This window comes from Telmatherina bonti (genome assembly GCF_933228915.1).
Source record: "Telmatherina bonti genome assembly, chromosome: 23".
Lineage (NCBI taxonomy): Eukaryota > Metazoa > Chordata > Actinopteri > Atheriniformes > Telmatherinidae > Telmatherina > Telmatherina bonti.
In genome coordinates this window covers 18,309,614-18,331,092 of record NC_136632.1, presented here as the reverse complement: position 1 = coordinate 18,331,092, position 21,479 = coordinate 18,309,614, and the positions used below count along the sequence as shown (strand labels likewise).

The 21,479-nt window shown below is 38.6% G+C and overlaps 1 protein-coding gene across 4 annotated transcripts; it reads left to right on the top strand.

The window, feature by feature from the left end:
* Window positions 1-1,329: 1,329 nt before the first annotated feature.
* Window positions 1,330-21,265, top strand: pik3cg (phosphatidylinositol-4,5-bisphosphate 3-kinase, catalytic subunit gamma). 4 transcript variants are annotated; one of them, XM_079263194.1, is made up of 24 exons: window positions 1,330-1,465; window positions 3,727-3,949; window positions 4,038-4,209; window positions 4,293-4,555; window positions 4,662-4,748; window positions 4,860-4,960; window positions 5,153-5,322; window positions 5,407-5,594; window positions 6,155-6,262; window positions 7,789-7,873; window positions 7,954-8,383; window positions 8,468-8,566; window positions 9,692-9,827; window positions 12,453-12,518; window positions 12,663-12,806; window positions 14,800-14,881; window positions 15,022-15,125; window positions 15,240-15,386; window positions 15,469-15,559; window positions 15,883-16,013; window positions 17,081-17,192; window positions 17,341-17,498; window positions 19,159-19,240; window positions 19,358-21,265. In XM_079263194.1, the coding sequence occupies exons 2-24, from the start codon at window positions 3,734-3,736 to the stop codon at window positions 19,555-19,557; spliced, it is 3,372 nt and encodes a 1,123-aa protein (XP_079119320.1). In that variant the 5' UTR covers window positions 1,330-1,465; window positions 3,727-3,733; the 3' UTR covers window positions 19,558-21,265. The 4 variants fall into 4 exon arrangements, 2 of the variants coding, with proteins under 2 accessions (XP_079119320.1, XP_079119321.1); XM_079263195.1 differs by having other exon boundaries at window positions 1,427-1,465; window positions 3,731-3,949; XR_013771797.1 differs by lacking the exons at window positions 17,341-17,498; window positions 19,159-19,240; window positions 19,358-21,265 and having other exon boundaries at window positions 15,469-16,013; window positions 17,081-17,095.
* Window positions 21,266-21,479: the final 214 nt, after the last annotated feature.

Below are 21,479 nucleotides of genomic sequence, written 5' to 3'. Positions count from 1 at the left end.
TGTACCGAGTTCAAGACTAAAATTTCCCAACTGTGACATTATGTATTGAATTCTACGCTTTAATAGCTGTAAATGATTTCAATGAACTTTTCTTAACTCACCAAAACAGTCGCCTTGTACGGAAAAAGGGGGCTGGTATAAACACAATGTTCCGAGCTTTCCTATTGGCCAGACTTCACGTCACTACAAAGCAATTCGGCAATTCTCATTGGTCAGGAGAAGAGAAGCTTTATCACTACCACAGCAATGCAACACCGGGTGGGTAGATTTGATGAAAGATGCCTTAAAATTAGAAATATGTCAAATGACTATTACGAGCTATGTCGTTCCGCCCAGATATATTTTAATTTCCTTTCCTTTTCAGACTGGACTTTTTCTGAACGTAAAAAACAGCATAAATTAAAACCCTTAACACCCCTGTACTTTTTGAGTACATCCAAGATCCCCCTGGTAGTTTTAAAATAATCTGTCGAAGTGTCCAGTCCAAATCAAAATTCTTTGTTTATACGCAATAAAAATTTAAACTCAAGTAAATGCAGTAAAGGTTTAAATGTGTTATATATATATATATATATATATATATATATATATATATATATATATATATATATATATATATATATATATATATATATATATATGTATATATATATATATATATATATATATATATATATTTAAAAAAATGCATACAGTCATCACAATGTAAGTATGAGTTTGGTTTTTACTGACCTCCAGTGGTCACAGAGAACATTTTCAAGGTTAGTCAATTTGGAGAGAAGTGCCATGATTTATTGACACAAATAAAACTTATAGCGAGGTTCATTTTCCCAGTGAGATTCACCTTGTGCATCTCCCATGAGCTTAACTTAAAACTTTTGTGCAAAAACACTGACAACGTATGGTAATTTGCTCGTTAAAATGTGTCTAATAACACTTATTTGAGAATAAAAAAAACTTTGTCATTGCCGCTTGTTTTAGTATAATAATTTTTAAACCATTTTTTGTTTGTGTGGATGTATTTTAAGCCTATGCCACAAGAGGACACTAAACGCTCATGAAGTTATATGCCTTGGTGACAAAATAATTATAAAAACAAAAACTAATCTTTTGCCAGCCTTTAAGTTGTTTTTTTCCCAAAGAAAAAAGCAGATATTTGACAATATTAATGCCTTTTTTTTTTTTTTTTTTAAATTCTTATAATATTCCCTTCTGGTTGCGATCTACTCCCGGTGTAATTTGGTTTTACTTTGAAAGGAAACCGGAAATGACTTCTGTTTTGACTAATAAAGTTGAGATGTTGTAAGTGACAACTTTCCTAACTTGAGGCGCTGCATTTCCTCAAACCAGGCTGCACTAAAACTGTTAAACCTAGTTTTATTTCTTCGTTGTGGTCTCCTTATGTAGCATAAATGCCGGAGTCTTTGTTCGGAGGTTTGGGTTTCGTTGCCGTCTGCGTTCATTGGTGAGTCGTAATTAAAACTTTCCGGTTTTTTATGATTAGACTTTACAGCTGTCGTGTGTGTCCTGTCAGCTGAACCGTTACACCACATGCTGTCATGACCCGATGTCCTGCCGTGCCTGTTCTGGCTTTCGCCTTTAGTTATAAAAGCGGATATAGATTAAAAGATTTGTTTGATAGAGTCGTTGAATCAGCAGGTTGTGAGTGCAGTTACTGTTATATCCACGATGATTGAGTTCTGCTTCCTGCTTGTCGAAGTTTTCCTGGGCTGATGCCAAAGAAGCAGAAGAGAAACTTCTACAGTGGTTTCAGAATATTTATAAAATGTTTCACCACTTTTTAAAATGTTTTTTCGGATGTTTTTTTTTCTTCTTTGTTCTTTTCGTGGTCAGTGTTGTTATTGATAGCACTGTCGATGATACATATTGATTTCCGTACTGTAAACGTTGTCAACATTACCACATTTCTGATCCAGTGTTTTGGTTAGAATTCCACTTATCACCGTAACCCCTGATTTTTCAGTCCAATATGACATTCACTCACCATTCATGACTTTATTTTAATCAGTTTTCAATTCTGCTAACTTATTTTAGAAATGAGAAGAAAGGAAAGCTTTCCTTAGTTATGTTTGGTTTCTATCGTCAGTCATTTACTTCCTTTTTGAAATGTATTTTCTTGTCTTGCAGTTGATAAGTCAAACTTATTGTAGTCCTTATATATATGTTTTTAATGTTTGTTTTTATTTATTATGTCTTGGTGTGCTATTTTAATCTGCGTTTCAGATAGATGTGTAGTTAATTTGTTTTCTGTTTTGTATTTGTAAGTTGAAAACTTATCCAATTACAAAACTAAATCTTTTCTGGTGACTGGATAGTCTGTTTCCAGTGAAGCCTGCTTAATGTCAAAAAGATTAAGTTTTAGTTGTTGCTTCCTGGTATTTGTACGTCCGTAGGTAGTCATTTCTCACTGTTTTGAAGCAGATTATTGAAGGTTATGTCAGTGTTGTTTTGTTTTTGTTTTTTTGTTGTTTTTTTTTTATCTCTTGCATTAATGAGACTGCAACCAAGAGAGCATGCTTGTTGAAAAGTGTTTCTTGATACTTACACTCTTTTTGATAGTCTTTTTGCTGATCAAATATTTAGTAATTAAGCCAAATAGTTAGAAGTTAATTAAAAGTTCTGCATTTGGACGTAACATTTCTGTTTGCTCTGTCATCGCAGCTGCTGACAGTTCAAAACCCTTTAGTTGACAGGGACATCCTGAGGTCCCTTTTGTTCCATACTTTTCATTTTCCTCAAGATTAATGCTTAAAAAACAGAAAAAGTGTTAGTTTTTACAGATTTTAGTAGGTTTGTTTTGTTTTATTTTGATGACATTTTGGCACCAGTGTGCTGTATTTTGTCTATGTGTGATGTAAAGCTGTGCAAGTTAGATCATACTAGGAAACTGACAGCTTTTTGAAACATTGGGTGAAGATTATGTTTGAGAAAGCGTTTACATATGTGCTAAGGGCATGTAAAAGAATTTATGCATGTTATTTTCAAAGTATGTTTGGGATGTTTCTTCGGCAGTTACTCACTAATCTTAGTAAAAATATGTCTCTTAATTAAATCTCTGACTTCTGGTGTTACTACTGAGACGAGTGCTGTCATTATGTCAAATCTTAAGATTAGATGGCTCTACATCTGTCAAGGACTTCAGGAAGATCTCAGTATTATCTGAAATATTCAGTTGTGAGGAAAATCCTCAATAAAGAGTGTAGTTCTCAATTTTCAGTTTGCCCATAAATGTCAGCAAATTTTCTGTGACCTGATGTAAAGAGATATGCAATCTGTTTTATGTCTGGAGTTCAACCAGCAGTGCATCTTATAATAATAACAATAAAGATTCAAAGAAAAATGAAATCCTCCAATAAATAATTCAAGAATAAAAAATGACAGGTTATGTAATGATCAAGTGAAAGCCCAGATTTAAGCACTTGTGAAATAAATTAGGGAAAAGCATGAGAAATTTATCAAATTTCTGATTAACTCAAGGGATTTTATGGCCACAATTTCAGCAAGTAGATGTCAGAGAGTGTGGGACAGATATGCCAAATATCTTTGTTAATTACTAATGTAAATATGCCAAATATCTTCGTTAATTTTTTATTTGGAAACCACATTTAACAGTCCATGTCAATGTACCTTATTTCACATTCATGTGAAATAAGTTCAGATAAAATATGATATGCATGATTACAGATTAATTCTGTTTTGTCCAAGCTAGGCGATGGACAGGCTGCACATTCAGGTGAGCGACGAAGAACCCGAAGTGCCGCGAGAAGAAAACCGGAGGAGGAGGAGAAAGAAAGCCATCACTTCCTCTTCTTCCTGTTACTCCATGGATCAGATCGCTGTTGAGTTTTTGTTGCCCACGGTGGCTCGGGGCGGAAGCAGCCCTGACTGTCTGTTGCTGGAGGTGGCTGGAAACTGGACGGTAGAACAGGTTGGCCAAAACCAACGATCCTCTGCAGACAATTTAAACATGAACTAGTGACTAAATTAAGCATATTGTCTGTTTTTTGTAACCCCAGGTGAAAGCTCAGGTGTGGATGAAGGCGGTTACTTTAAATCTTTGCCCGGACTTCTACCAGCGTTTCTCTCCAGACCACTGCACTCTGCTCTATCAGAAGAAGGGGACTGTGTGTGAGATCTATGACAAACACCAGGTCTTCCAGACGTTAGACTGCATTCGCTATTGGAGAGGTAGCACCACTGCTACATCGTCAAGTCAGAAAATAAGCTGAATTGTGCTGTTTGTGTTAAAGATAAGTTTTGTTTTTTAAAAGCTCTAAAAAAGGATGTGGGGCGGATCCAGCTGGTGCCCCGTCCGCAGGCCTCGGATGAGTCCATGCAGTACCAGCGCTACCTGAACTACCTGATCGGCTATGATGTGACCGATGTCAGCAACGTTCATGACGATGAGCTGGAGTTCACACGCAGGAAGCTGCTGACACCACGACGCATTGAGCTGTCAGACAGAGACCCAAAGCTGTACTCCATGGACCCCTGGGTCACCCGCAAGCCACTACCCGAACACCTGCTCTCCAAAGTGTGTTCATGTCAAGAAAATTGTTAATTAACTCTGATAAACTTGTTTCAGTTGGCCTTTATGTCCGCTTTTCATTCCTTCTATGCTCATTTGTTTCTGCTCTCAGGTGAATAACAGTCACATCCTAGTGGTGATGCACATCGGCACTGCCAGCCAGACCATCAAGGTTTCCATCGATGACACGCCTTCACAGGTTGGTGAATGTTATGATGTACATGTAACATTGTTATATTTACAACTTCTTGTGCAGTTCTCTTATCATTTTCTTGTATGTTGACTCATTTTTTTTTTTTTTATTGTCAAGGTGCTGGTCAGCTTTTTTACCAAAGTGGCAAATAAAAGGGTTTTGTTGGGAATCCCTGACAACATGTGCGAGGCTGATTTTGTTCTGCGTGTTAGTGGCAGGTACGACACATCCTTAAAATTCCCGTACATATGAAAGTGGAGCAACTTGCTCATGTGGCAAGAAGGTAAAAGTTGTCACGTTTGCATGACTGGATCATGGTACAGTGGTGGGTTTTAAACAGAACTGTGTATGTGTAATGGTGGAACATTTTAACATGAAACTTACTAAGTCGTAGTCTTTTTTTTGTGCAGGGAGGAGTACCTGTATGGAGAGAAACCTTTGCAAAATTTTAACTGGATTCGTCAGTGTCTCAAGAATGGGGAGGAAATCCACCTCGTTCTGGAGACGGCCCCTAATCCAGACCTGGATCTGGTCCAGAAGGAAGACTGGGCCCAAGTGGATGATTGCACCGGCGTTGCAGGTAACTTGTCAAACAGAGGTGTTTAATTTAACTAAAAGTATTTTAACCCTGCATCCTAAATGCTCCACCAATTTTATTTCACAGGTACTCATGAGCAGTTAACTATTGATGAGAAGGACCATGAGCGAGTGTTCACCATCTCCATTTGGGACTGTAACAGGAAGTTCAGAGTAAAGGTTTTGGGCATTGACATCCCAGTCCTTCCCAAAGTGCCAGAATTTATCGTCTACATAGAGGCCAGTATATTCCACGGGCAGCAGCTTTTAGCTCAGGTAATCCAGATGGAGAGAAAGTTTAACGTTGGCTTCTGTAATCTCGTCTAACTCAACAGCAGTTGTCCAGTTTAGAAGAAAAGAGATAGTAAAACAAGAAGAGTTGATTATTTAACAGCAAAATTGTTAGAAGTGACTCATCTCTTGCTTTCTAGATTGATAAACACTTGTTGGGGTAACCCTCCAAAACTTTGTTTATTAAATGCTTTTAATGGGAGGCCTCTACAGATGGAAGTACTCTGTTATCAGAAGGTTAGCACATTTATGATTCACTGTAAAGACAGGAAACAGTGAGGCTGATGATACGGAGATGAAATTAAAAACAGCTTTGCTTTGAACATAATTCGGATCCCTCAGGGGAGTGGTGGAATCTGGCAGCGTCTGCATGGTTGCAGAATGAAAATGGATTTGACCGACTATAAATAGTATCCAAATGAAAAACAATCACTTTAAAGTAGATCCTGCAGATAATTATGTAAAAAAAAAAAGATAAAGGAAAAAACAAACCATGGAAAGCAGCTGTCAGGCGGCTCATTCTGATTCTGATTGAAATCTTTTAGGAGAGGACGACTTCCAAAACGTTCAATGAGGAAGTGCTGTGGAACTGTTGGTTGGAGTTTAACATTAAGATCAAGGACCTGCCAAAAGGAGCACGGCTCAACCTGCAGGTAAACTGGAAATTTACAAGCCCAAGAACAGGAAAGATGCTGTCAATAAAACAATAAAACTGTCAGTAAAAGCAAAATGCAATGATCTCCAAATTCCATATAAGCAACACATTAAATGTTGACGTGAAACATTTTACTATTTCATCTTAATTTCAACGGCTGCTTACTGGTTCTTACCAGTCAGGCCATCTTAACCACTTGCCATTCCAGCCTTTTATCATGTTTAACTTTTTTGGAACATGTTGCAGGTGTTAAATTTAAGATGAGTTAATTCACTTTTAACATTTTCCATGTTTCCTGTGCTCAGTTCTGAGTAAAATGTGGTTCAGGAGAATTACAAATAATTGTGTTTTGTATTTATTTATATGTTTTATTGTTCCCACTTTATTTGGTTGTATATTGAGGTAATCACTGGAGTGAAGAGGGAGTTCTGCTCTGCTGTGATGATCAGCTGATGTCTTGGTTGACTAACTGGAAGCTTCAGATGGTTTGTTTTTGCAAAACCATGTTTAAATAAAGTTCTCAGAAAGCGATTCATGAAGGATCCGTCTTTAAAAATCTCAAGCAAAACTTCAACCGATCAGACGAACCGAGCAGAAAAGCAGCTGATCCTGATTGTTGCCACATCTCAAGCTGCCTCTCCAGGACAATGCTTGTCCTCAGCATTTGTCTTTTAGCCTTTAAACACATGTCTTGGCAACATGGATTCTTTTTTGATTCGGATCCAACAAAGCTCACAATCTGTAATCTCATTTGCAAGATGATAGTTTTCCTTCTTTGGGATGTTTTTCCAGACCCTCCCTGGAAAAGGTCTTTACTTTTGGCTTTAGTGAAAAGCATGCTGGGTTGAACTGGGGTCTGGTGGTTGGCTCAACCATCCTATCACTTGTGGCATTTGACTAAACATGAGCAGAGAGTAGAGCTTCAGAGATGATCACCTCTATCAGCTGTCACATAGTTAATAAAAACATGGTATCCTCATCTGTCAGCAGCGACGCATGCTACTTCCATAACACTGCCTCTACTCTGTGTTGTTAGACCACAGATGTATCTGAAATCCAGACAATATGATTCCCATTATTGCTGAAAGGCAAAGCACTTATGAACAGATTATCCCCAACAAGAAGCAAGCAGTTTTCCTTTATTTTCCATCATTCTGATAGAAGTTGATCTTGGTTTGTCTAAGGAAACTCTTCCATCTGGCTTTTTTGCTCTTAGTTAACATCTTTTGTTTATCATATAAAGTTCTCTCTTCTTGATTGCTGACTTTTGGAAAGTATGTTTTCTTTTAGTTTAGGTTTTTTATATTTAAGGAGCAGAAATATTACTTGATCAACCACTTTTGGTGTCTGCTACCTTTCTTTTTTTTTCCAATTTTATTTTGTATGTATTCATCTCTGAGGGTTTTTTTTTTTTTTTTATATATATGCTGAAAGGATAAAGCTGATGTAGTTAAAAACCACAATACAATAACTGGTATGCTTTGATCCATAGCATTTCATTTCAACAAATCGTTTCCTATCCAGGTGGTCTGTGGGAAGCAGCCCCAGATGACGAACACCAAAGGAGGTTCCTACCAGGAAAATTCAGCGGGAACTGGCAGCCTTGATGGTAAAGTCATGTTGTGTAGCAGCTCGTATCAAAACTCTACTGAGAATAGCATCAGTGCGTTTGTCCTTCCATGTTTTTAGGAAAGACCAAGAGCCGTCTCCTGTACTACGTGAACCTGCTCCTGATCGACCACCGCTCTCTGCTCCGGCAGGGGGAGTTCATTCTGCACATGTGGAAGATGCCTGAGAAAAGCGAGGAGAGCAGCAGCAGCATCAATGCTGACAAGCTCACCTCCGCCACCAACCCAGACAAGGCCTCCTCCATGGTCATCGCCATTTTACTGGACAAGTACTGCTACCCAGTGGTGCTGCCCAAGAGCAGGGATGTGGGCAGGGAGTGTGGAGCTGCCGGGGAGGAGGCTGAGGGAGGAGAGAGGGGTCAGAGAGAGATGCCAAACCACCTGAAAAAACAGTTTGAGGCCATAGTGTCTACGGACCCCTTACATCCTCTCAGCCCCGAGGACAAAGAGCTGCTGTGGCACTTCAGACATGAGTGCATGCGCCACCCCAGGTATTTCATTTCTTCAGCTCCAGACTGCATAGTTTCATAGTTCTATTGATTTGACCCCTAAATTGTACCACAAATCTCCTGCAGGGCTTATCCAAAGCTGCTGGGCTCAGTCAGGTGGGGGAAACAGGAGGATGTCCTGGCAATGCATCGTCTGTTGGAGCGTAGCAACGCATGGGATACCAGGTAAATGTCTTCTGATGCCATCACTCTCCAGCATGGCTACTCCATTAGATATTCAGTCGGGCCAGATTTTCAAATAGATCAGTGCCAGTAAAAAAGTAAGGGAAAATAAATCAGTAGAAATAAACAAAAAAGAAGACACATTTACATTTTGAAAAATAAGTAGTGTATTATTTTTTCTATTTTAAATTCAATTGCACATGACACGGACGAATGCACAAAATAAAACAATGAAAATTCCAGTCAGAGCCCATTTTTCTCCGAACTTTTAACATAAAGAGTTTATATCAAACTTAACTTCTTGATTTGGTGCCTCCTCATGTAATAATATTTAAACACCAGCACACACTCATTGCATATTAAGCACATCGGTTTGACGCCAGGTTGGGTTAAATCTGCGGTTTTTGTTGTCAATTTTGCGTTTTGGGACAGAGAGCGACATTCATGGTGTGACATTCATGGTGACATGATGTGTTCAGTGAGAGGCTTCTTCAGGTCCAATGCAAGACTGAAAGATACAGAAGATCATTCCTGCCAGCAGCCATCAGCCTCCAGAACAAGATCTCCTCAAATTAATTATTATTATATACTACAATATTGAATTTCCCTTTGGGGATTAATAAAGTGTTTTTCATTTTATTTCATTTCATTCTTGCTAGCGCAAATCTTATAACTTCAAAACACAACAACACGAGTTTAGGGTTAATGTTGCTAGGCAACCAAGTGTCGCATTCATGGTCTGCATAACAGTAGGATTGTAGGCTACTTACCAGTGGAGGAATGACTGAAGGTTCTTGATTAATATCTTTATTCTTTTACAACAAAGTGTGTTCAGTGAGAGGCTTCTTCAGGTCCGATGCAAGACTGAAAGAAAGAGAAGATCATTCCTGCCAGCAGCCATCAGCCTCCGGAATAAGACCTCCTCAAATTAATTATTATTATATACTGAAATATTGAATTTCCCTTTGGGGATTAATAAAGTATTTTTCATTTTCATTTTCATTCATAAGCTGGGCCACATAGAAGTTGGTTCTGGGCCGCATGTGGCCCGTGGGCCGCCATTACTCTACAGTATGTGTTTCTCATCAGTAGGCTCAGTGTTAACATCACCTGTTGCTTCCTGTTTAGCGGTCTGGATGTTGGTCTGGCAATGCAGCTACTTGACTGCCACTACTCAGACGCCCAGGTTCGTTCGATGGCCGTCAGGAAGCTGGAGACGCTGGAGGATGATGATGTGCTCAGGTATCTTCTCCAGCTTGTGCAGGTGTGTTCTGCCTTTTCATGCCGTTGTCTTTATCTGTGGCGACTGAAGCCAGCGCAGTGGAAACATTTCAGTTTAGGTATTTCAGCGTGATTTTAAAGTACTTTCACTTTGCCGGGGGGTGTTTTTCTACTTTCTTCTACTTCTGCTCCATTAGCTGTTTATTTGTTAATACATCAGTCATAATTAACTATTAATGCAGCATTAATGAAAACAACATTGAGGTTCCATTTAATAGTCGAGCAAATCTGAAGAGTTTCTAAAAAGCTGCATCTTTGCTATTAATCTTTGAAATCTGGTTTTCTAAATAGGGAATTACCACAAGCAGCCAGTACAGCCTAGCACTGGTACTCAGTCTGTTCTGTTCCTCCACTGAAATATTATTGGCCCGAATAAAAATAAATGCCACATACACGCTGATGACGAAGAAGCACTTCCTCCATTTACCTCTGCTCCACACGACACACAATTAAGACTGTTTCACAAGCTCATGGAAAGAAGTGCGACTATTTTCATGTTTATATTCTCATGTATTTCCATGGTTGACTCTGTGGTCAGTTTTGCATGCGGGAGACTTATCAGCTGAGGTTAACAAAAGGCTCTTTGGTCGAATAGGAAAATGACGCTTCCTTTCACACCATTATCACCATTTATCTTTATCACATGTTCTGCTCTTCAGTTATATGTGGAGGAGGTTACTCCATTATATTCTCCAACACATCTCCCTTACAGGCTATAGATGCTGTAGAAACATTGATGGAGAACTTTGAAAGAACTGTGACTTGCTTTGCAAAGGTGTTGCACCGACTCCCAGCAGGTAGTTTGCGTCATTCTGTCTGATCTATTTTAACATGCTGGCCAGTCTATTCTTGGCGAATTCAAGCAGAACTGGGGAAAAACACACACCCACAGACGAGAAGGCAGTTGGAATTTTTAATGTTGTTGTGTATGAATTTATAAACAAAACATAAAGCAAGCGTGTGATTCCAGAAAGGGTTTTCTTATAGTGGATACAAAGTGGAGCTGTTCTTTAAAACATTTAATCCTGTTTGGATTTCAGCTCTAAATGCACCATCTTACCCATTCATTGTTTCCTTTGCTTCACACATGTATTGCAGTTTGTGAGAACAATGAACTATGTGTTTTCATTGCACTTCCTGTCCTACTACAGTCCACATTACACACCGTTTAACTGCAACCCAGTCTGTTAGAGGTAATCTGTGGAATTCTTCTTTCTTATGTGACTTTTTGAGTCTGCAAGACTTTGACATCTTCTCTCCCACACTAACGTCCATAGATATGCCGGTGTTGTTTGTTGGTACACACCTACCTGACAGAACAGGACGATGTTTATATCAGACAGATATTTTTGTACCTAAGCCATCTAAAACCTGATGTACTACTCTATATATTATAGAGTACATAGACTGTAGATTTCCAGATGGATATAAATAGTATTATTGGTAAAAACAAAAATATACTTGCTATACAATAACACATTTATGAGCTTTTGACAGATATAAGTTTTATTTTTGTGAATAGTGTGTGTTGTTTTTAGATTTTATATTTGTGGACTCTAAAGGCTGATGTGGTCCAACAACAGTGTGAGAAACCAGACCTGTGGATTCCACATATAGAGAGGAATATTTTAAGGTTGCATGAAAGGCCTGAAACTACATTAGGAAAGTTTAAGCATGTAAGTCTCATTAGTTCGGGTTCATACTGGAGGATGTTTTCTGACTTAAGTCAAAGTTTTAAAGGGAATTGACTTGCTTTGCTTTTGAAAGATACCTGGATTGTTCCCACATTCTTCAGTCAAGTCTAATTTACTGTTCTTGTGGGAGTAGTTTATTGCTATCTGTTATACGATGGACTGTGTATGAGACGTGTTGGATGCAACAGCAGCCAAAGCTACAGAAAAGAGAACAAATACTGGCAGCTTCTCCGGCATGCAGGACTCTGCTGCTGAGTTGCACCACAAGCACATTATAACACTGTTGATACTAATATGCCATTTTAAATGTTAAATAAGATAGAATCAACAGAAGAAATTTTTATTAAGACTTGAACAGAAATTACAAAAATATGAGACCATATATTTAATTTTTAAGTTGAAAAATGATTTGATTTGGTTTTGTTTTTAAATTCACTTTGTTTAAATTGTTTATGCTGCCTGCACTGAGAAAGAGAAACAGTTTTAGTCCGCTATATGTGTCATATTATGTAACAATTATAATGCAATGAGAATCAAGCTCTAAAAATTATAAGTAGCATAGAATCACAAGTGCAAATCTTAGAAAACAGCTGGACTGACAAAGCTGGTTTTTGTCCACTTTGAATTCTACCTTTTCCTCATCAACATCAACATCATCTACACAACAAAAAGCAGCCCAGATTGTTCCACATATTTAACAATATGGCTCCTAAGTGGTGGCAAAACACAGGGATCACTAAAAAGGTACTTTAAAACACAGTAAAACAGAGACACATGGCTGTAGGAGCTGTGAAAAACAGTCTGTGGAGGTATGTTTGGACTTTAAAGTGTGGATTGGTTCTGCTGAAGATGGACTAACTTGCAAACTCGTGTGTGTGTGTGTGTGTGTGTGTGTGTGTGTTTATTTCCTGTAGGCAGTCAAATTTGAGCCATACCATGACAGTGCTCTGGTCAGGTTCCTGCTGAAGCGAGCACTGAGGGTAAGGAGGATTTGTTTCATGCAGTATGGGTTCTGATGCCATTTAGAAAACAGTTTATGTAGCAATGGGGATATAATTTCATGTTTATTTTTCCGTGTTTTTACCTTTTTTTTTTTTTTTTTGTCATTTCTATCCCCTTCACAGAGTAAGCGTATTGGTCATTTTCTCTTCTGGTTTCTGCGGAGCGAGATTGCCCAGTCAAAACACTACCAGCAGAGGTATGCCGTCCTTCTGGAGGCCTACCTTAGAGGCTGCGGTGAAGGCATGCTGCAAGATTTTAAGAAACAGGTGAGAGATGGGAGCGGAAAGAAAATGCTACATAATTGTCAATGAACTAGACTTTGTGTACATTGATCAGGCGCAAAATTGTGATTATTAAAAAAAAAAAAAAAGATTAAAAAAAAAACATTTTCTTGTCTGACTTCAAAGCAAACTCTCTGTCCTTCACATTGATGTGTTAGAAGCAGAAAAGATGGGATCTACTTGGACAAAGGTCAAGCTGTGATAGCTGGACAGAATGGTCGTAACATCTCCGCAACTGTAACTCTTGTGAGATGCTGCAGATACAGGACCCATGAAAAGCAGTTCAAGCAGGAAAAAGTAGAGAACCAGAACCAGTAGAAAGTCATGGGCAACCGCCAGTAATTTATGAACATCACGAATGAACGCTGATTCCTGTTGTCCAGTAAAAAGAGCTGAAAAAAACTCAATGCTAGTTCTGGTAGAAAGGTGTCTGCGTAACTGCAGACTAGTCAGGATGCCAATGCCTACTTGTATCCACCAAAAAGGACCTACCGACCATCAAAACTGGACCATATAGCTCTAGCTGACCTTGTCTGATGGACCGTTTGCTTTTCCATTTAGCTTAATGCTAGTTCAGTCTGTGGAGATGCTGGGAAATCTCAGTTTCCCGCCATTCAGGAACTGGTCAGGGTATGAGTGCTGTATAAGTACAGTCCATCTACCATCAGGTTATAACTACTAAAATGTAGCAGCAGAGGCAGATGGCTGCCTGTCCTTGAGCCAGGTTCTGCCGGAGGTTTCCTTCCTGTTAAAAGGGAGTTTTTTCCTTCCCACTGTCGTCAGTGTGCTTGCTCAGGATGGGAGATTGAGTTGGGGCCTCCAACTCAATCTGTTGGTTTCCTTTTATAGACTGTTATGAATTGGCTTTCATTATGTTTTTTTCTGTTTGTAAAGCGTCTTGAGATGGCATTGCCGTGATTTGACGCTATATAAATAAATTTGAATTGAATTGAATTGTTTTTTACCTATGAAGTACATACTTTCATGAAAGCTAAAAGTCCTCGTGGCAGTGGGCAGATAACTTAATGTGACACACTGGTAAATCCGTTTGAAGCTGTTTGGAAGTTAGAAAATGCAAAATTCTCTTAATCTCATTTGAGTTAACGCTGTGGTCCGTAATGTTGGGGAGCTGGCAAGATGTGAAAGTAGCTTCCTGTCTTGTCTCCTCCCCCTCTGGTTTTGCTCCTCACGTGATCCAAGGCTTTTTTCTTCCCTCCGCCAAGGAGGTTGTGTTTTTACTGGAGTTTATCTGCTTGTGTTCAAGATAACTCTAAAGGTTTTGGACAGATTTTAATAAAATTTTTAGGAGTTGTTGGAAATGTGAAAAGGAAGAACAGGTTTAATTTTGGAGGTGACCCGGATCGCCGTTTGGATCCAGGAATTTTTTTTCCATCATCTGTTTTCTCTTTCTCGGCTGTTTAGCAGGAGGAGGCAAATAAACCGAGCCGGGTCGGGGGAAATCCTTCCCGCATTTTCTCAACCCTGAAGAAACTGACGAAATATAAAAAAGGAACAACTTCAGTTTGGCCCAAACGTTTTGATTGGTCAGAGTTTTTACAGATTTACAGTAAACCGAGGGGTCTAACTGTATTCATTATTGTTCATGATTACAAAATGTACAGACTACAATCAGGATGAGGAACCACTTCACCCAGAGTAAAAACATAAAATGCCTCTGAGCAAGATTACCTACCTCAGCTTGAAGCATCTGTGGGAAGAACTCAGAAAAGTTTGATTCTTAGCATCCAGATAGCATTTCTAGTGGTCAGAATGTTTGTGCTGACTGATGTATATCTATATGAGTGCGTGCTAAAAGCAGCTGAAGTGATGAGGCAGTGTAGTTTTACCAAACTTCATCAGGTGAGCAGATGCTCCAATCTTCTTCGCATTTTTTTTTCACTATCTCTAGACCTTGTGACAGTAGGGGTGGGAAAGCTGGGGTTTGATGAAGTGGTTTTAATAAAAAGGTCATCTTCAGGTGGAGATGACGGAAGCGCTGCAGAAAGTCACTCGTGAGATCAAGGCCATGTCTGCTGACAAGTATGATGTCACAGCACAAGGTGAGGAGGAGAAATCCGATCTTGAAGCCTTCCTGTAATCTGCAGCATGTTAAAGTGAAAAAGTGATTATTGAAAAGCTTCTTTTTCTTTTGAAATATGGAAATGAAACTGAAGCTGTGTGTTTGTTGTATGGTTGTCAGTGGTGTTCCAGCTGCGTCAGAAACTGGAAACCCTGCATTTGTCTGGTCTGCCGGAAAGTTTCAGGGTTCCTTATGATCCAGGACTTAGAGCTGGAACCTTGCTGGTAAGAGTCCCACATATCTGCAACTGCATGATAAAACCATGGAAACGAGATGCTTGACATGAGAAAATCAGCCACACAGCTCTGAAATGGGAACGTGGTTTAATGTGGGTGCAGATTGAGCAGTGCAAAGTGATGGCGTCCAAGAAGAAGCCACTGTGGCTCCAGTTCAAAAGGGCTGACCCCACCACTCTGTCCAAAGACCCCATAGGCATCATTTTCAAAGATGGGGATGATCTCAGACAGGATATGCTCATCCTGCAGGTGATCTGCAATGCACAATTACAGAGCTCAAACTGGCAAACTATGGAGGAAAACTTAAAAACTTCCCTTTTCACCTATTTAGATTCTGAAGATCATGGGGTCGATCTGGGAGACTGAGTCTCTGGATCTGTGTCTGTTACCGTATGGCTGCATCTCCACGGGGAACAGGATAGGTCTGTTGCACCTCTGGCTCTCCAAGCCTCTTTCCTCAAAAGCTTTGACTGCAGAATAATGTGTCATTGTTGCATTTCAAAACTTGTTTTGTTATCTGTTAAAAGGTTGTTCTTCACTTCACTTTTAGAGTTTTCATCAGGTGGGATTTTATCTATCTAGATGATGTACAAAGAGACATTTGTCATGTCAGAATCTCCCTAGTTTCTTTTATCTCCTCGAGGTTCAGTTTGCTTATTTGTTTTAAGGTATATGTTCTCAGAAATAGTGTTTGTTATCTTCGTAATTCAAACCCTTCACTTGTCTTTATTTCACATCCACGTAGGTATGATTGAGATTGTCAAGGACGCAACCACCATTGCTAATATCCAGCAGAGTGTTGTAGGAAGCACTGGTGCGTTTAAAGATGAAATCCTCCATCAGTGGCTCCGGGACAAGTGTGTCAGTGAGGACAAGGTAGGAATCAGTCTGCTGGAGTCAGAAATAGACTTCATCACACTTTGCCAAAACAGCTTCCTCAGTTCAGTTACATAGCCAGCAGTCGGTTTGGGTCTCGGAGAAGTTGTAAATTACAGGTGAAAATGAAAAAGAAAAGAACTCTCCCTGGCTTTATTCAGTTAAATTCAGTTCAAATTTATTTATTTAGCACATTTTAAAAACAGCCCCTGCTGACCGAATCGCTTCACAAAACAAAAAATAATGGCTGATAAAAATAAAAATAAAACTTAGGATGATTAACAATAAACCATACAAATAAAATAGCAATAAAATAAAATGCCAGTAGAAATAATAGTAAAACAAAATACAAAGTATGAAACAGTATATAAAAAAAAAAAAGCTAAGGTGTATCCAAAAAATTAGTTTTATTGATGAAAGGCCAGGGAAAAATATGATTAATTTATTTGGGTATTTTTAACTAATGATCAAATTCCATTTCTTAACCTCAAAAAAAAATAGTGTAGTTTAGTCAAGTGTAAGCACACAACAGATCTTCCAGTCATTAATCCAGATATTTCTTCCAGAGAAAATTCCCAAACATCTGATTTGCATGTGATTGCAACTCACTGAACAACAAACAAGTACGTTTTTACAGCCAGTTCTGTGGACATAACATGCATGATGTAATGAGTGTTTCCTGCAGCAGGTTTGTTTAGCAGTAGGGAGGAAGTTGCAGTGTGACAGACAGGAAGAAAGCTAGACTTGAGGGTTTTTCCTGTCACCGCAGTCCTCATACACTTTTAGCTTCAACACCTGCACCCCGTCTTCATGTGATTTTTAACACTTCAGCTTAAGAGCAATTTAAGAAAAAGCTACAAGACTTCACACTCTTTGGTGCAAGATGTATTTTTCTACACTGTACATCCTTCCTTTTGTGCTGAAAAATTTCAGCACTTTAAAAACACAGCAGCCAAGGAACATTACACCATTTTTATCTCTCATTAAAACAACAAGGGATCCAGCTGCTGCCCCTCTGAAGGCCATCTGAATTTAGATTTTGTTCAACACGTTGTCTTTGTGTGTAGTTCCAGCAGGCTGTGGAGAGGTTTCTGTACTCCTGTGGTGGATACTGCGTGGCTACCTATGTCCTGGGGATTGGGGATCGTCACAATGACAACATCATGATCACTGAATCAGGTATTTCTTTTAGTGCTTTCATCTCTGTCATCAGTTTAAAGGTAACTGTACCTAATAGTACTAATAGGTACCTATAATAGATACTAAGTATGATAGGTGATAGGTACCTAATAGGTAATAGTAATAAATGGCCTTTGCGTTTCTGTAGGGAATCTCTTCCACATCGACTTTGGTCATATCCTGGGGAATTACAAGAGTTTCATGGGGATCAGTAAGGAGTGGGTTCCCTTTGTGCTCACACCAGACTTCCTGTATGTCATGGGAACATCAGGAAAGAAAAGCAGCCCCCACTTCCAGAAGTTCCAGGTGAAAAAATGTTTTTTTTTTCAAATAAAATCCTGTCACATACAGTCTTTTCAAAAAGATAATACATATCAGGACATCATAATCTCTTCTCATTCCTTCCAAATAAAATTAGGCAATTGAAACCTTATTTTATTCTTTGAAAGAAAATTCAGCCTATATTCATGAGCAGTGTGTCAGTGTGTCACACTTCATAAGAAATTGATGATGATTCATTTATATTGACCAGTAGTTTATGACTCAAACATACATAAAAAAAAACTACAAAGCAAACAAAATTAAAAGGTAACAAAAGTGATGCAGGAAAATAAAAGAGACAAACAAAAAAGCGATCTACATGTATGAAAAGTAGTCGGAAGAAGTACAAGACTTATCAAATTCCACCCCTTTTTCTAATTTTCATTGCTACACTTTATATAACTCACACAAATGACATAAACTATGCCTGTCAATCTAGATATAAGTACATGAGCAGCTCCAAACATCTCAGCCATGCATGCTCACTTTGCCACTCGTTTAAAGCATACAACATATTCATATTAATACAGAAAACTTACAAAAGAGGAACAGCCAAGTGTTGCTGTCAAACCATCATAAAAGCAGAATATTTGGGAGTCAGCTGGTCTGCAGTAATCACGTGTGTAGGAAGGACATCAGCAACGGTCTTAGAGAAGAAAATGGTGCTCCCCATCAGTTGAGAATGGTCATAAGGTCATTTAAAAACAGTTTGGACACCATCACCCTACAGGTAGAAACATTATTTGCAGTTTAGATTTTAAGACAGTTTTCAGTCTTCTGAGGAGCGAATGTTTCAGCAAGTTCATCTCAAGGTAAACCGTTCAGCTTCTAGTGAAACTGAAAAGACCAAGAATGACAACTTGGACTGTTATGAGACCTGCTAACATGTTACATGGTAAAGTTCATGACAACACAGTCAGAGAAAGACTGAAGGAGGGTTTGTCTGCTGAAAGCCTCTTCTTTCCACGAACAAGATGGCAGGACAGTGATGTTTGCAAAGTTTCATCAGAACAAACCAAAACACTTTGGAATAATGTCTTTTGGACAGATGAGACCTAAGAGGAGAAGTTTGGCTACAATACACAACACAATATATATATATATATATATATATATATATATATATATATATATATATAATGGACACACCTGCTATAAATCATGAATGTCAATCAGTGGTGGAGTCAAGTTATTTAGGCTTAAACGTCGACCATTAACTTATTCGACCTGGCGGCTAAGACCAGGTCAGATGACAGGGCAGTGATCCCAAACACAGCAGTTAATCTCCAAAACGACAACAGAAAATAAAACGATCCGAGTGTTGCAATGATCCAGTCAAACTCCAGACCTCAAGCTGAACATGCTGTGATGGAACCTTTAGAAAGCTGAGTAGAAATGAGTACCGCACATCTTAATGAACTAAAGCAACGTTTTAAAGAAAAGTCGGCCAAAATTTCTCCACGAGAGACTTCTGCTACATGTTGAATTAGGTTTTCTTTTCTTCTTTTTTGTCTAGATGTGTAAAACTTTAGAGTACTACCTACCGAGAGGGTTTACAGTTAAACAGGCAGTAAATTGTTCTTGAAGAGTTTATTGTGATTGTTAAAGAATAAACACCACTTGGTTCATTCCTCCTTTCTCTCAGAATGTGTGTGTGAAGGCTTACCTCGCCCTTCGGCATCACACCAACCTCCTCATCATTCTTTTCTCCATGATGCTGATGACCGGTAAGAAGGAGAAGAATACTGTTCCTTCCACACACAACGCTTCCTTCACATTCATCCTGTTTTATACATTCAAAATGCGAGACCAAGACATGATCCAGTTTGAAAACTTCGACGCAGGTATGCCGCAGCTGACGAGCAAAGAGGACATTGAGTACATCCGCGAAGCGCTGACCGTTGGCCGCAGTGAAGATGAGGCTCAGCGCCACCTGCTGGACCAGATCGAGATCTGCAGGGAGAAAGGCTGGATGGTTCAAATCAACTGGTTTGTCCACCTGGTGCTGGGGATCAAGCAAGGTGTGGAGAAACGGTCCACTTAGGACATTCTTCAGGAAAAATCTTTATATTCCTTTAAAAGATGCGGCGAATGGAAAAAAGTCAGACTAAAGGTGGCTGCAGTTTTTTTTTTTTTTTTTTCTAGTTTAATGTGCCATCAATAAAAAATCAGTTTGTATTTTAGACAAAATGAAAATGTAAATTTTTACTAAATGATCGAAGATTAATTACATAACACAACGTAGACTTAGAGTAAGAAGGATTTTTTAAAAAAACATTTCAGTCAGATATCTTCAGAGGAGCAACTTTGCTTGCATGAGGAAAAAAAATGCCAGAAGTTTACATTAATATTTTTTTATGACAACAAAACTACTTCCTGTTTCTGGCTGACTGTGTTTGACATTTAAGGAAGCTATTTATCTTCTGTTTCTATCATAAATGAGCATTTTAAAATGTGACTGAAATCACAGTTGTTTTTTAAAACTGAGCTGTCAGGTAAGTTTAAAGGTTTGACTTTCAAAACATTGTTTTATCAACTAATATGCAAGAAGTTTTCAAATAACTTCGTTAGACCTGGTCAGAAAGCAGTTAATGTCAGCGTTTTATTTTTTGTACATTAAAGACGCATTCTGTAACTTTTTGACCTTAAAACTCTGTCCCGACTTGTTGGATGACACAGTGACATCTTTCAGGTGCATTTCTAGAGCCACTGCACCGCAGCAGCTTCCCGAGGCTGAGAAAGTGTATATTTTAGAACTTTTCCATCCGGGACACAATGTGACGTTTCGCTTTACGGTATAATAAGGAGCTGACGGTTATGAACACACAACATCTCTGATTCAGGAAAGAAATGCAAGAAGATTAAAAGAGAGAAAGAAACAAAACAAGCATCATAATAAGTCTTTTGCTGGCTGGAGAGCGCTAACAGGTCAGATAGGATGCAAGATGGTTGCTGAATTATCCGTAGATAGGGCGTGTGTGACAGGGAAAATGGCCAGAGTTCAGTAGTGTGTCTTTAACTATGATTATATTTGCACTTTCTATTATAATATCGCTTGGACGCCGTTAAAAAGAGATCTATTTCCCCCCTTTTAAAAACAAAAAAAAATAAAACAAAAAAAGTTCCTTCAACAAAAAATTGTCTCGTCTTCACTTTGGCAAAAGTCATATGTGTTCATTTGGCCTTAAAGCACGCTATTTCTAGAGTAGGTTGTAACACCAAACTGTAGTGAAATGTGGCCTAAATATACGCTCTGAAGCACATAAATGGTGTTTTTTTTTTTTTCTTTCCTCATCTGTTCCTTAAAAAGATGAAAACCTTCCCCCTATAAATGCATTTGTACTGCTATAAGTGTTGATTCCTGTTGGTTTAACTGGCTGGTCAGTACTGGAGTCACTTTTTATATTGGGGGAGATAACTTTACATTCTTCAAAGTTTTATAAGATAATGAAGACAGTGGAACGAAATGTGTTCCTGATTTTTCAGTGTGGATGTTGCTGTTTGTATTTATGTGGACCAAGTAGAAACTGAGGTCATGTAGAGATCAGGTAAACAATCAGTGACTGGATTTCTCTAGAAATACCTATAAATGTGGCTATAAATGCTATTTGTTGTCACAAAAGTGATTTCTAAGTTTTAACAGTTTTAAAATCAGCATATGATACGAACTTTGAAAAGATGAAACGTTTCCATTTTAAATGAGAGAATATTTTGTAATAATGTATTTTTACCATGTATATGTTTTTGATTGATTCTGGACAATTAAAAGATTTCAAAAAGTCTTTTTTTTTTCTTTTCTGTAGTTTTGCTTACTAGGTTGGTTGCTGTCAAAGCTTAAACTATGCTCCCCTGATCAACTGTGCGAAACATCATTGACCACAAGATGGCGTACAGCACACGTTTGTTCCTTCGATCATAACGTTTGACATCGTATCTGCCTCCCTCATCCTTTCCTTCTCTTTTCAT